At 43.1% G+C, this 15742-nt stretch overlaps 1 protein-coding gene across 3 annotated transcripts in view; it reads left to right on the top strand.

Moving 5' to 3' along the window:
- SEC14L1 (SEC14 like lipid binding 1) overlaps positions 1-10615 on the top strand; it is a 91239-nt gene extending 80624 nt beyond the window's left edge. For all 3 annotated transcript variants that reach the window (XM_077327652.1, XM_077327650.1, XM_077327651.1), the window contains 7 exons: positions 795-966; positions 1207-1341; positions 3360-3494; positions 4779-5030; positions 5912-6090; positions 8071-8172; positions 10058-10615. In XM_077327652.1, coding sequence (XP_077183767.1) covers positions 795-966; positions 1207-1341; positions 3360-3494; positions 4779-5030; positions 5912-6090; positions 8071-8172; positions 10058-10073 — 991 coding nt within the window. In that variant the 3' untranslated portion in view covers positions 10074-10615. The remainder of the gene's footprint in view (positions 1-794; positions 967-1206; positions 1342-3359; positions 3495-4778; positions 5031-5911; positions 6091-8070; positions 8173-10057) is intronic.
- The last annotated feature ends 5127 nt before the right edge of the window (positions 10616-15742 follow it).

The following is a 15742-nucleotide window of genomic DNA, read 5'->3' as shown; positions in this document are numbered from 1 at the left end:
TGCAAAGCGTTCGCACTGGATTGGCTGAAAATCTCTTCCTCAGCCTCCACGAACAAGAAAGAGTTTGGATCTCACTGGCCATTTCCTGCCCATCCCATAGTAAACTTCAACTCTTCCCTCATGCTTCACTGGGGGGTCCTCTGTCCATCAGGAACAGAACTTGTGGGGGCACTTTGGGTTGCAGCAGGAGTGGGTTGCAGCAGGAGTGGGGATGCAGAAGTTGGCACTCTGCTGATAAAAATTCTCCTTTCTGCTGTAATTTTTAGCAGGATTCAAGCCACAGAATTAAGACTGTTTCTGAACTAACTTCTTTCCCTTTCTTTATGATGCTGTCCTCATTTGATGAAGAACCAGGGTCAAGTGTTCATCATTGTACTGTTAAATTACAAAGAAATGTTCTGTAGCTTCAGGGCAATGGAGTAGTGAACTCTGAAATAAAGAGTAATGCAATAACTCTGTACATATTTGAACAGATGGCTATACATTTTTGTCATGTTGTTCCCACTATTTCTTGGTTTTGTTTTTCTTTTGTTGTGGTATCTGCTTGCTGATTGAGCCTTGAGAATAAACCTACAGTGTTCAGTGGCACAAATTCAACTTGGGCATGAAATTGGGGTCACTGGGTGGGCAGATAGTTTTGAGTTCCTGCATTGCCCAGGGGGTTGGACTAGATAACCCCGGAGATCCCTTCCAACTCTATGATTCTGCAAAATGCTTCAGCATATTTGATTTCAGGAAGGAAATTTGACACATAACTTCCATTACTTACCATCCCTTTCTTTTGGGGAAAATAGCTCTTGGACCTGTTTAGTAGACCTGGAGGGCTTGAATATGCGGCATTTATGGAGACCTGGTGTTAAGGCCTTGCTAAGGATCATTGAAGTGGTTGAAGCTAATTATCCGGAAACACTGGGGCGGCTTCTCATTCTGCGTGCTCCCAGGGTCTTTCCAGTCCTTTGGACACTGGTACGTTCAGTTCTGCTTCCTTGGGATCTGTACTTTGTGCGGGGGGGGGGGGCAGTTGCCTATGCTTAGAAATAGAACATTTCTACTTGATAGCTTTTCTTTCTATAGAGTCTTTTGTTTTTGTAATCAAAACAAGAAGTCTAAATAGGAAACCAATATTTGTGTCATTTGGAAGAACAGCAAATATATGGAAGCAGGTTGAGAAGTTGGCCTTTGTAGTAACTCCATTTTTATCTACAGGTTAGTCCATTCATTGATGAAAACACTCGAAAAAAATTCCTAATTTATGCAGGCAATGATTATCAGGGTCCTGGTGGCCTGCTGGATTATATCGACAAAGAAATCATTCCAGATTTCCTTGGTGGAGAATGCATGGTAGGTACACAGTTTGTCTAACAAAATTATGTCTGCTATTAGATATTAAGCCCGCTGTGGCCAAAATACAGCGGGCCCTAGCATGGTGGGTGGGTGGAGGGATGGGGCGAAGGAAGGAGGAAAAGGGAAAGACAGAGAGAAAGACAGAAAGAAAGGGAGGAAGATAGAGACAGAAGAAGAGGGAGAGAAACAGGTAGCCAGAAAGAGGCAGATGAAAGAGAGGGAGGAAGGAAGGAAGGAAGGAAGGGAAAAACAAAGGGAATGCTGGGAGGAAGGGAAGGATAAAGGGAATGCTGGGAGGAAGGGAAGGATAAAGGGAATGCTGGGAGGAAGGGAGGAACAGAGTAAGGTAGGTGGCCTGAAAAGGGGACTTTGTGGCCTTCTGCCAGGCCCAGGGACAGGCTCTGCTGCCCCAGGGCCCGGCAGAAGGCTCCGGACGGGGGCGGCGGGCTCTGCGGCCTAGTGCCAGGCCCAGGGGCAGGCTCAGCTGCCCCAGAGCCCGGCAGAAGGCTCGGGAAGGCGGCGGCAGGCTTTGCGGCCTACTGCCGGGCCCAGGGGCTGGCGAGGCTGCCCCAGGCCCCGGCAGAAGGCTCAGGATGGCGAGCCTGCCCCAGGGCCCAGCAGAAGACTCCCTGGGCGAGGGGAAGCCGGCCGGAGGACTTACTGCTGGGGAAGGTTTCTTCCTCTGAGCGGCGACTTCCCAGCTGGCCCAAGCAAGGCTCCCCATTGGTTGCTTGGCCCTCAAGTGACACTTGGAGGGCCCAATCGGGAGCCGCTCCGAGTTTTTATCCCGGACATAGCCCGCTCTATCTCCTCCCCTTTAGCCCTTACTCCTTTATATAATCCTCTCCGCAGGAGCGGTTAAAGATAAGCGCCTAAACTACATTTGAGCTTTCATGTTCAGGCTTACTTTAATCCAGACAGTATCTGTAGTAGAACACAGATAAATTCCTGGGGTGTTTCTTAAGAATGGATATGTCCTTGAACAATATAAACAGATACAGCATATTTACCTGAGTGCAATTACATCTACAGCAGTTGATTGACTTGCCAAGAGTTGCTTACTTGTATTGCATTTAAATACTAGAAAGTTTGTACAATGGCTGTAATTTATTTATTTATTTATTTATTTATTTATCATACTTTTATACCGCCCTCCCCGGAGGCTGAGAAGACTCTTTCCTTTAAATCTCACTTTAGCTCAATAAATAGTCTTTGGCAAGATCTTGTGTCCTAATCCCTTCTTTCTGCAATAAGGGAATGATGGCGACTTACCTTACAGGGTTGTCTGAAAAGTTATATAAATGCATAGTGTCCAGATGCTCTTGAGAATCTCAGCAGTCCCTAGCACTCATGCTTTATTTTATTATATGTATTTATAATTATATTTGTATACAGCTGCTCACAAAAATCTCGCAGCAGTTTACAGGAGTCAATAAAACATAATAAAATGTCCAACAATACCCAACAATACCTTTAAAAATATAACAATATAACATCAACACAAAAACAAGGTGAACAATAGAACATCAACCTTCCCTTTCTGTTTACCTCCCTCATTTCACATTGAGTGCTTACTGATAGTAATGTTGTTGCCGCTGTTGTTGTTGTTGACTATATAATTGCTGTGTGCCTCCCCGCACCATTGCATAGATTCATTCCATCTCTGATACCTTTTAGCTTGATAACATGGACTAATACCTTCTAGAAAATTCCTGGTGGGTTTGTGTATGCAGGATATAGCTGTTTAAATAGACTTTCAGATGGGAATTGTTCTCTGTATAAACAACTACAAAATCATTTTTCCACAAGAACATAAATTTCCTCACTTTTATCTGAAGTGGTGACATATTTTTTTTCCTGTTCTTACAAGTGAGTGTGTGCTCCTCAGCAATAAATTAAGCCTTACTTCCATTCAGGGAAGAGTGTCTTTAGTATAACTTTTCCAGCTCATTCTACCGGAGGTGTTTCTGTCAGTTGTTGTACTGACTCATTTTTTCCTCAATTACATTTTAAAGTGTGAAGTTCCAGAGGGTGGGCTGGTTCCCAAATCTCTTTACCGGACAGCAGAAGAACTAGAAAATGAAGATCTAAAGCTGTGGACAGAAACCATTTATCAGTCTGCAAGCGTCTTCAAAGGAGCTCCCCATGAGGTAGGTTTTCTTGTTGTTCCTTCTTAGCAGTAGCTATCGGAAGAGGAAGGACTTGACATAGGCTGGTTTAGTCTAGATTTTATATCTGGATCTCTCAAAGCCAGTGCAGATCAGAGGGGGCTCATTCTTGGAATATACCTGTTTAAGAAACTACATGTGAGGGAAGGATGTTTGCAAGTTCATAGCTCTTACCTCAATGATCAGAAAGTTTTGTGAATTTCTGGCTCATAGCGAAGGAGGCAGAAAGGTAAAATCCTACACAATTCCCAGGTTTACTTCTTAATAAGATAGGCCTTGGAGTCAGCTGCTCATACCCTTGTAAGGGGTCAACTTACCTGAGCCATGAACTTAGTTTCTTAATGTAGAAACAGTCCCTTTTGACAGTTTTGACTCACGGGATTCCTTTTCCGGCTTCTTAGTCTATATAACGGAGAACAACAAGCTGATGACAGCAGACCCGTCAAATGAATTTATTTCAGAACTTGAACCAGAGCCAAAATGAGCCCCAGGATGTACAACTCATTTTTGACTACAAATATCTTCATCAGTGATTCTTGAGTTAAACTGTTAACAAAACACCAAACTTGTGTTGCTCTCCATTCCATGTTTCTAACAATATCACATTGACCACATTGGTTCATCGCTGATTGGCTCATCATCAGCTTGTCGTTCTTCTCCTTTGGTTCTTCAGCTAATGGGTCTTTTAGTGCTTGGATTTTCTGTAGTCCATGCATCATTTGTCTGCAGTTAAAGTTTCTAAAAGTGAAAAGCTCTGACCTGCCTGGCCATGTGAGCTTGATCTTGCCAGATCTTGGGAGCTCAGCAGAGTGGCCCTGGTTAATACTTACATGGGAGACCACTGAGGAAGGTCTACACAGAGGCAGGCAATGACAAACCTACTTTCTCATCTTTTGCATTGAAAATTCCCTTGAGGGAGACACCGTAAGTCATCTGCAGCTTAACAGTCCTGTCTGCCACAAAAAGTGAAAAGTGATATGATATGCACGATAAATATGATGTATGAGAATTGTTTTGTGTTTTAGGGCTAACTTGACTGTATGTATTACTTAAATAATGTGATGCCTTTCATAAAACTGATGAAGTTGGATGCAGAAATAATTAACTTGCTGTTGCATTAGTTTATGAGCCACTACTGTAGTGAATAAAGACAATGATGGAGGAGTCCTTAAAAGTGAAATCTGACAGTGCACTGCAGTAGTGGTGCTCCTCTACTAATGAATTTCTGCCTCAGCTAAGTGTCTATTGTTATCTGTTTCTCCCTAGATTTTCATTCAGATTGTGGAAGCTTCCTCTGTGATCACCTGGGATTTTGATGTCTGTAAAGGTGACATTGTCTTTAACATTTATCACTCCAAGAGAGCACCGCAGCCTCCTAAAAAGGAGTCCCTGGGGGCCCACAGCATTACCTCTCCTGGTGGCAACAATGTTCAGCTGATAGACAAAGCCTGGCACCTAGGGCGGGACTACAGTATGGTGGAGTCTCCACTTACCTGTAAGGAGGGGGAGAGCGTCCAGGTGAGTGAGACTCTCTGCACCTAGTCCATGGTTCACCTAGTCCGGTCACCCTCTGAAAGGAGGACATGCCAGACAGTACAGATCCCTCTCTCAGGTAGTACACTATTCTCAAACTGACTTTCTGTGATCCTTTCCTATATTCAAATGTATATGTCGCCCTTCCCCATAGGCTCAAGGTGGCTCACCAGTTCAAAGGAAACTGGTAAATTTTATGGAATCTGGGGTGGTAATCTGTTTCATGAGCTTCCTAATCTAACATGTGCCATTTCAGTGCCTCTGGCAGGAAGGCTCTGTTAGGGCAGTGTTTCTTGCCATTTAAGCCCCCCCCAACACTTATCTGCTGCTCCTCTTATGTTGCCTTCTCTCCATTCCCCAGTGCAATTCTAACCGTCTGCTCCAAAGTAAGTGCTCAGTCTGCTGTTGCATATGATAATCTGTCACAGGGAGGTGTAATTTGATTTTCTTGTTGGGAAAGGAATAGAACAGGGCATCTGACATTTTCCTGAAAGCCTAATTTGAGGGCCTATCATATGTAGTTCTTACTGGTTTAATCCTTGTCACTCAAGCTAGTGTGCTACGGGAAAACCCCCAATATCATACTCATGGCAGGGGTGTCTGTAGGGCAAGTAATCAGAGACCAGATTTTCAGGAAAGGAAGGCAGACCTGAGGGTCACCAGCCAGTCTCTTTTGGAGGTATATGGATATCTGTCCATGTGGGGAGCTATTACTCCAGTCCCACAGCAGCCAAGTTGAATCTTTTTAATAGTTTCTCCCCTTTTGTTAGTGTTGCCACGTTAGACACTTTTGGAGGTGATTGCCTCTCTATTCTGTGCCACAGAAAGGAGCCTTCAGCAAGTTCTCTTTCTGCCGTTGCTTGCAGGGGTCTCATGTGACGAGGTGGCCTGGCTTCTACATTCTCCAGTGGAAGTTCCACAGCATGCCCGCCTGTGCTACAACCAGCTTGCCACGTGTGGATGATGTTCTGGCATCTCTCCAAGTCTCATCTCATAAGTGCAAAGTTATGTACTACACAGAAGTAATCGGGTCAGAAGATTTCAGGTAACATTATCTGTGGTCCCTTAGTATCTGAACAGGGCAAAGTTTTGTAAAAGGAAGCCATTCCCCCCCCCCTTTTTTTTTTTTTGTTAAAAAGCAAAGCCATGAAGGCCTTGCCTATAGCAGTAAAGAATCCAGATGGAGTCTGTCACTTTAACTACTGGCGGATTTCCTTAGGGTCTGTAGTTGGGGGAAAAAAACCTGACTCTTCAGTGTTTGAAGCATATGGCTATAATTGTTACTCTAGATAGCACCTTTCTGTTGCAGATCTGTTTGGTGTCAGTAACACATTTGTTCCACACACGGGTAATGCACTATCATTATGCTTTTGCAGCTGGATTTTCCCATGCAAAACAGGATAATCTTCTAAAGTGCAGTGAGAGTGGATTATTCAATGTGTGTGGAATATATGTGTCACATCCCTGCATCCTGCTTCCCTTCATCTTCACTGTAAAAGCCTTTCACGTTGCTTGCCATTGCTCCATCCCACCCACAAAATACCTTTATTTCACAAGGATTCTGATTTGTTTCCGGAATTGTAAATAGAAAAGCATAGTCTTGGATCCTTACTTTGAATTCCACATTGAGCACATGTTCATCGTATAGAACTTATAGAAAGATTTTCATGCAGAATTGTATGTTTTGCCTACGTAAGACCGGGTGCATGGTTAGGAGACCTCTGAATTAAAAAAAAAATCCCAACTTTGTAGGTTCAGTAAGCAGTTAACTTGGCAAAAAAATGGGGTACCTGAAAATAACAGCTAAATAGGGATCATAGTAATTGGTATTATGGAACCAGGGTTTGAGAAAGAGAAGTAATCGTGAAAGAAGGACTGGGAGCTAAGTGGGCTATGGAGAAGCCCTGTTCATTCAAAACTAGATTAGTCCTGCTTTTAATTTTTTGATCAGCTGTGAATTATGCTTTTTCTTTCTTTCTTTTTTTTTTTTTGCTATCATAAAAGCTAGAATAGTGTTTCAGAGGCTCCAGATTGTCAGGAACTGGGGCTGTATCATGTATGCCTGTATACTTGGAATGGTCGTTGTACAGAATACCCCATTCCAGACTATATAAGAAGCTGGTTGTTAGTACCCTTGCCCTCTTGACTTGAGGAAAAGAGAACATTTAGGCCAGGGGTAGTCAAACTGCGGCCCTCCAGATGTCCATGGACTACAATTCCCAGGAGCCCCCCTGCCAGCATTCGCACATGAATCATGAATTTAGGCACATGAATCATGCAGGTACCTTGCTCTTGCCTCAGAATATTGCACTGAAGCCTCTGTTTCCTCCAGCCTCTTGCCAAAAGACTTGTATGCACCTCAGCTGCTCTGGAGGTTCCCCTTCAGCACTGCAGTCAAGCTCATCAGTGTGTTTTGGAGAAGTCAGTTGGTTTAATCAGATTCAGTCTTGGACCATAAATGGCAGTGTCATTTATGAAAATGTCTTGCTGTAGAGAATCAGAAAGCAGATGTGCTCAGCCTGAGAATTCGTTAACATTGTAAATGATCTCTTGAATCTAGGGGTGAGCCGGAGATTTGAGGTGAGGGAAATAATCACTTTTCCCAACTGTGGGTATCTGGCCATGTAAAGGGTATCTTGGTCAGGGTACCAAGCACTGAGAAGGTCAGTAGCCCTGCCAGGAATTTGCATGGCATTTCGCCTTCGCATCAGGTATCGGTAAAGTGAGAAAGAAGACCTCCTTCACTGAGTGCTCTGTGGGGTGGGAGACAAGAGAGTAGCCTTGTGCTTGCATGAAATAAGAGACGTTTCACGTTCAGTTCACTACATAAAGAATTTGGGGAAGAGGACATCTTTTTGTGCTGGGCATCAAGGGAAGGAGCTGACAGATGGTTGTTGTTCACTGTAATGTGTGAGCCCTCAGAGAGAAGCTAAAACAAGTAGCATGCTAAAGGTGCACAAAATTGCTCTCATCCTTAACATGTCTCCATGTGTGTGTGTCTGTCTGTGTCTCTCTTTTGCTGCAGAGGGTCCATGAGCAGCCTTGAATCAAGCCACAGTGGATTTTCTCAGCTTAGTGCTGCTACAACCTCTTCCAGCCAGTCCCACTCCAGCTCCATGATTTCCAGGTAGTGCCACAGCCAGCAAAAGGTCGGAGCATGAGATGGCTGGACCCGCGTCTGTGGAGGCCAACCACAATGCAGCATAATCATCATTGACAAATTGCAAAAAAAAAAAACCCAAAACAAAACAAAAAAGTACACGCGTGGAAGGCCTTTTTATAAATAGTAAAGTAGCTGTTTGCATTTAAATGTAATGATTTTGTTTGAACTAGACCTGAAAAGCCAGTGTGTCTAAACTTAACCCTGTAGCCATAATACTTTCTAAACATTCTTGCACAAACTTAAAATGCAAGGGGTTTTTTGGAATGAGAGAAACAAATAATCAATGTATTGGTGGTTGAGAATTTAATTTTAAAAACTAACACCCTCCAAAAAATCCTGTAGTGTTTTAGAAACCCTAACCTTAACGGTAAGGCTACTGCTCGTGATCTTGCGGCGTTTCCAAAAAAGCGTTTTCTCCTTTCCTCCTGCTGCGAGTTCCCCTCCTGTATTAACTGCCTGCTGCTAAGGCCTGGAGGCAAGAGTGGCAGGATGCTTGACATTTCAGAAAGGGCCAGCTGGTGACTGGCTGAACTTTTTACCTAGCTTTGTTCCATGCGCATACTGCCCTCTGCTGAGGAAGAGGAGCAGGTTCACGCAAGAAGCCATTTTGACACTGTTACTTTTCACTTGATCACAACATTAAGGGCATAATCCAGCTTTGGGCATTGAAAGATTTTTTTCCCCAGCCATGAATTTACATTTCTGAGCATTGATGACGGGGTAGAAGAGGACAGAGCAGGCTCTCCTCAAATCAGCATAAAGGCTGGCCCTACATTGGGTTCTCAGGTTCATTTTTTGCTCTTGCTCGTTCTCTCTTGGAGACGAACATCACCACACCACACTAGAATCCTTTTTCACCCTCAGCATGCGTTCAGCTGAGGATCTCCTTTCTGCCAGGACTTGGTTTAGAGTAGTGTGTGGCTGCAACAGTTCTTCTTTTCCTACTCTGTCTAACGTCCCAACGCTGAGCAAAAATAGGCACCAGCATCTTAGCACAGCCTTTCTTTTTTAGCTTGCAATGATCGTTCCACTCCCTTCTCCCACCCTGCCCCCACTCCCTGTAGTGGAAGCTTAAATTCCCGAGCTCAGTGCTCTTTAAGCCCCAGCAGGTAAGGCCATTAATATTTTATGTGAAACTTCAGCTTGAAAGTTGGCCCGTGTTCAAAAGAGCTCAAGAGCCAAGCTGCTCAGTGGGTTGAAATGCAAAGGAGTTCCCAAAATGTGCAATAACTGCTGCAATGGTTCCACCCTGCCCCCACCCTCACCCCAGGGCAATCAGATCTGCTTCAAGTGAAGGACCATTCTGGCTGGGCCCAGAAACTCTGCTTGGGCAGCTTGTAAAAAATAATGGTTTATTTTCCTTTTCTAAAAAAGTAAGGGAACAGTGAAATGCAACTCGTAAATCTCTTACTGAGAGGGTTAAGAGGATTTGAATAGGAACAGAGTATTAAAAGGCCAATACTGGTTTTAAAAATCTCTTCCTTTTGAAACAGGCAAGTAACAATTGACTTTTCCTAAGTATGCAGCCAAGGTGAGACTTACAATACAGCAAACTGTAGGTGGGGGGTGGGGGGGTGGGATCTAGATAATTCTTATAGCCATGCACATACGATGTTGTTTCTCCTACTGTTGTTTAGGTAGTTAGATCACAGCTACCTCCAGTAACACTTTTGATCTTTGGTATGCAGGCACGAACGTGGTTCTTGCCTCAAAGAAACGTAGGGTCATGGGCAGCTGCCTTGTTGTTAAGTATCATTGGTGCCCCACTGCAAAATGGCACATCTTCTTTCCTCTTGTAAGGGCTCTGTCTTGAAAGATGGTCCCTTCTTTCTTTCTCTCTTTCTCTCAGATGGCGATTTTGCTGACAGCTGTAAAGAAACTGCTTCATTCAACGGTCCACATCTGCCCAGAGATGTCTGGCTTTGTAGAACTTTTTTTTCTCTTTGAGTTGCAGCCAGTTCTCCTGTCTGAAGATCCCTTTAAGCTTGCTCAGAAGTGTCCTTCGGGGCTACTGTTCCTCTAGAAGTCTCATGCATCTTTCAGAGCTCAAAGCACAAACACTTGAGGGGCTCCATACATCACAAAAGCAAGACTTGACTTTTTCTTTTCATTTTAGCAACGTGCCATGGCAATTATGACCTGACTAACCCTCTGCTCTTCTCCTTAGTCTTTTTTAGTTCCCACTGTGCTTTCCCTTTCCCGCCAGAACTGACAGTTCTGCTGGCCCTTCTCTCCTTGAACTTAATTTAGCAAGTTTGTCCCTGCCAAACTTTCTCTGTATTCATGAACTTCATATCAGTTTCTGTAAATGTTTTGTAAACATATTACCTCAATCTTGGTAATAAGATAACAGTCTTTAAAAGATTTTTTTATTTGTATCAATAATAAATGTGAACTGTTTTTTGGGGGGGAAGTCTGAATGCTTACTTCTCAACTTGCTTTGGAAGAGACGGCTTTTCCCAGGGTGCAGAAAGAAGGATGGCATTGTAGACTTGAAAGCCAGCAATGGGAGAGCTCCAAGTATGGCACCTTGCAGGCATGGGGCAGGCAAGAACTCCAGTCTTCAGAGGACTTTACATCTAAAAATGCTTTCAGATGGAGAATTGGGGGGGGGGGCCTGGGTGTACTTCATTGTGCCACTTTATCACTTCAGGCTATATTGATCCTTTATTTGATGATCCCTTTTTGTTCAGAGGAAAATGTGGTTCGACAAAATGTCATAATCCAAGGTCTCTTAGACAGCCTCTTCCTTCCCTTCCATACCTCTTTTCTGAATGTCTCTTCCCCTGTTTTTGATTTAGCACTCATGGCTGTACTGCCAACTAGTTTCTCTGCCTGCCAAGAGGCAGAATTATTTATTTAAATATTAATGTAGGTGAATGACAGTGCCATCCTAAGCAGCTGCATCCTTTTAAGATTTAAGATGTAGTTCTGCCTAAGATTGCACTCAGTAGGCATTTGAGTAGGCACAAAAGCTGCTTACTTTATTTCTCATCCAAAGTCACTTCTCCCTTTAGTCTGGTTCCAAACCCCTTAAGATGGATTTGTTTATGTATTAGCCAAAGTTAGTGCTTCAAGACTACAAGGGGAATGGGTTGTATTTTGCTTGGCTTGCTGCATCCTTCCTTTAGTGCCCTCCCTTTTACCAGCTCCATTTCTGTTTGAAGAATTAAAACTGTGTAGAAGTGGCATATCCATGGTGCTTACGAGGGCCATCCTGATTCTAGGACTTCTGATTACCTCAGAGCAAATGCGCCAATGGGTTGTGACAGGATTTCACATGGGTTAAGGCAAATGTATGTGGCAGTGCTTATGCTAGTTTGTCATCTTCATGTTCTTTAAAATACATGCAGGGAAGCAGACAGGTAACTTTTTCTTTAGCAAGAGGAAGCTCCCCCCCTCCCCATTTAGTCTCACTCTTTCTGAATGAAGCATATTTTTGCAACCATCAAGTGCAAAATGCCATGAGTAACCATGTTCAGCTAAGGATGCTTGGCTGGGAATTAAGTTTATATAACATTGGGAGAATATTCCAAGAATATATCTTTGAACACATTTTTCACCAGAGTGCATGTTCTAGGAAGCAGAGGATAAGAATCATCATTATTAAAAAATGTGCAGCAATGATGCATTATATAGAAAGTGGAACAATGACTTTTGAATAGAGCTTTGGAAGTGATATGGGAAAGGAAATTAAGTAGCCAAGATGAACCATAGATTGGGAGGTGGAAACATGGCTGGTGCAAGAACATCCATGTTAATCTTTGTTTCTTTCCAGTGTCCTCTACGACTCAACATTTTTAAAAAATTCGGCACTGCACTTCCTGGCATATACCTCTGTATATCCTTTTGTTTCATCCCTTTGTTTATGCCTTCTTAGAATTTTGGCTCGTGTAGTCAAAGGAGGCTCAAAACTCTTCTACTGAGAGAAAGCAGCAAACATTTCTATGACTTTTTCCCTTTGAGAATCCTAAAGCACTGTGAACTGTTCTAATTTGCACAAAAAGTAAAATTTGCTGTGAAGGGTATTGGTCTCTGTTTTAATGCATTAAATAGCAACTTACTATTTCATTTCATTCATTGCTAATGAAATAGTCTGCTACAATGGGCTGTTTCCCTTTTTGTCATCCCTTTTGTAAATTGAAAAAAAAATAATAATCTGCTGATGCCACCTGGAAGTAGATCCATCTCAGCTATTTACAGGTGCTGTTAGTTGCTTCAGATATACTGTACGATAAATAAATAAAAATGCTTCAAGTATTCAGTTTTTAATTTTAAAAGAAATCCCATTCTCGTTTTACGTAGTATGATAAAGTACGCTAAAATACTGGGCCAAGCTCACTCACTAGTAAGCTTAATGGCTAAATAGAGGTTTGAACCCCGATGTCCATCTGTAGTTGCACAAAGCAACTGCTTATACAACATCCATGTAAGAAAACAGCATGTAATGAAGCTCTGATTGGTGCCAACTCTAGTTGCAGCCACAGGTAGTAAATGACCTGAATATTTGTCACATCTGGAAGTGGTATCCTGATAGGAAATAAGGTTGTGAAAATGGCTTAAATGATGCAGTTCCGAACTTTAATCAACATGATCCTACAAAACAATGATCAAGGGCTGTTCTGCAATTGTGAAATTATTTTTCCCTGTTCATTTGCCAAAGGTTATATATGTGCATCTCCCAAAAGCAATGCAAGTGTGTTAGTCTAGGTTGAATTTAAATTGGAGCATATTGGTAAAGAAACTTATTATGTTTTGAGTTCTTTAAAATGTATTGCTCTAAGGTCAAGGTGGGATTTAAATTCAAATTATTTGCAAAAGCCGGCTTTGTATCTTGGCTCATCGTGGTTTTCTGCGGAGGCACACGTGAGGGACTATGTCATCGCAGGCCAGCCATGGGAAAGTTAACTAGCTTCAGAAGATCTTTCTGGAGCCAAACGTTATATGATAGGGGTGGGACAAACTTTCCCCACAATTCTCTTTCTGCCACTGTGAGGAGACAACGAGCGTATACCTTGTATATTTTCACAGTATTCAGCTTTATGTTGTTTCTCATTGCATTATTTTAAAAATCTGAGGTGGTCCAGAACTTCAGCCATAAATCCTGTCTGCTTTGTCTCGGCAAGGAACACAATACTGCGTCCACCCTGTTGTCACCTCACACCTAAGGCAAGAGAATATAGAGCAGCCAGGCTAAAGGCTGCCCTATGGAAGAAGGTTTTTGGTGCCCAGGACTCCAGTGTAGAAAAATGGGCTCTACATTTTAAAAGTTCGAGGGCTGCTTCAGTAGCAACCACGCTGACCTCTTCAACTTTAATTCCATCTACCATGCCAGCACTTACCCACTCAGCATTGGAACCACCGTTGAAGGTCAAGCATAGAGACGATCAGTCATTGCCTTTATGGCACCAGCATTCAAGATTACATCAATGTTGGGAATCTGTCTTCTCCCACAATCTCCCCCTCATTGGGGCAGCAGCAAAGTCACTGTGCAGAGACTTGGTCTCACGCTCAGTTCAAAGCCGACCTTTGAATGTTTCTGCCTTGCCATCGCCTTGATACTATGTTTCAACAATTTGTTTGATCTGTCTTTCATGGATTCTGAGACGTCCATTGCCATCTCTCCAGCCACATCAATCCCCACTCCCATCTGATGACAAAGTTTATGAAGTTCCACCAACAGACTTCCAACGCTGACAAACAAGTCCCAAAACAGTCTTCTCAGCATCCATCTTGGTTTCCATTCCTGGTGATGGTACCTCCACAGTAGTCTTTGTGGAATGATCAAAATCAGTGTGTCCCATTTCTATGGGCCACTTTCAAACCAGCTGCCCAACAGGTAACTTAAACCCAGAGATGCACCTAGCTATGTCTCCATGGGGGGCTCAAGTCTCTCTCATGTCTGAAATTGAGGAAGCAATGGAACCAGACCCCTTTCCAGAGACAAAACACATCCCTACCATTTCCTCATGACATTGTCTGGGATCTATCAGCACCATCCCCTATGGGTTACTGTAAATTATATTGAAAGCAGTTGATTTATACAGCCAAGTCTTTTGGACTTGAGTACACCTTGACTGGACCACAGTCACCAGATCCTATTAGGAAAGTCTTATTTAGCGCTGATTCAGGACCAGTGGCATTAACACTGTTACACTGTTTCCAGGATATTGTCATGGGAATCTAGTCTAAACCTCCTCTGGCATTTGCTCCTACCAAGAAATTAATAGAATTTGTACGAGATACAAGAAGATGGAGCCATCATTCTCTTCCAACATTCAGAGATGCTCCCATTGAAGAATAGAGCAGGAGATGCATTCTGCTGTCCTACATAGAGAAGATCAAAGACTGGACTACCTTGATTGAAAAATACATTCTTCTGAGGCCATGGTTTCTCCATGTTGCCAATTTTACTGTTGTGATGGGCTGTTGTGGAATTGTATGGGTCAATTCATGGATTCCCTTTGCTGCTAGATGGGCAGAAGTTAGGGAAACAGCAGTTAAATGCAGCACAGCGTGCAGTTGACAGTCACAGCAGAGCTAGGGATTCAGGAATTTCTTACATAGGCACACATAGTTAGGATCCTTAAATCTGCTGGTGGACAGTAGTGCCACGGTTGAAAGTCAAGAGTTATTTAATGCCAGAACTGATGACATTCTACATCACGTTCATAAGAACAAACGTATTGCAGAATTATTAAGGATAGTATCTTCTACAGCTCAGCCTTACAGGCAAAGATATTCTTAAAGATATGCCCCATAGTTTCGGCCTCATTGATCGTTCAAGTTCCCTGATTATAGATTCCAGCCCCCCCCCCCAACAGCTAGCAGTTATATAGGCTATCCTGTACCAGGATTCTCGGGGCACAAAGCCTTTAAAAACAAGAGGTGAACATCTGAACCAACCCTCTTGGGAGCAGCCACCAAGGGGCTCAGGCCCAGTATGACTAGTATGTAAAGCTTTCTTTTTTGGACCAGTTGGCCTATTTTTTGCAGGTTTGGTGCTCAATAACTGATGATACTTGGGTGCCTACTATAATAAACAAGTTGCTTTATTGAGTTGAGTCTATTCTGGAAGTGTTACTTCAACACCTTGTTGAGCCTTCCTTTCCCATGAGGTTCTATCTATCGTGTCAAAGGGAGCTATTACTCGTCCACCTCCCATCCAGGGGCAGAGGGTTTTTACTCCAGATCCTTTGCTATTGGCAAGAATGGGGGAAATGACTCATTTTGGACCTTAGAGCACTGAACAATACATGCTTCTAAATTCCATATGCTTTCATTGTATTTATTTATATTGACTTTTCTTAACTGCCATTCCCAGACCCTGCCGGCTCATGGCAGTTTACAGTAACCTCCATAAAAAATAAAATTACAACAGTGATGATGGTATAATCCAATTCTATAACCTCCCCCCACCCCTTCCATGCCCTGTAATAGCAACACACCACCGCCCTCAGGAGGGGTAGTCCCTGCCCAGATATCGGGCATATAGGCCTTCTGCAAGGAGAGACCCAATCTTCCTTAGCCTGGC

Source organism: Paroedura picta, chromosome 3, assembly GCF_049243985.1.
Source record: "Paroedura picta isolate Pp20150507F chromosome 3, Ppicta_v3.0, whole genome shotgun sequence".
Lineage (NCBI taxonomy): Eukaryota > Metazoa > Chordata > Lepidosauria > Squamata > Gekkonidae > Paroedura > Paroedura picta.
Note: the sequence above shows the minus strand (reverse complement) of the source record. Positions and strands in the feature narration are given on the sequence as shown.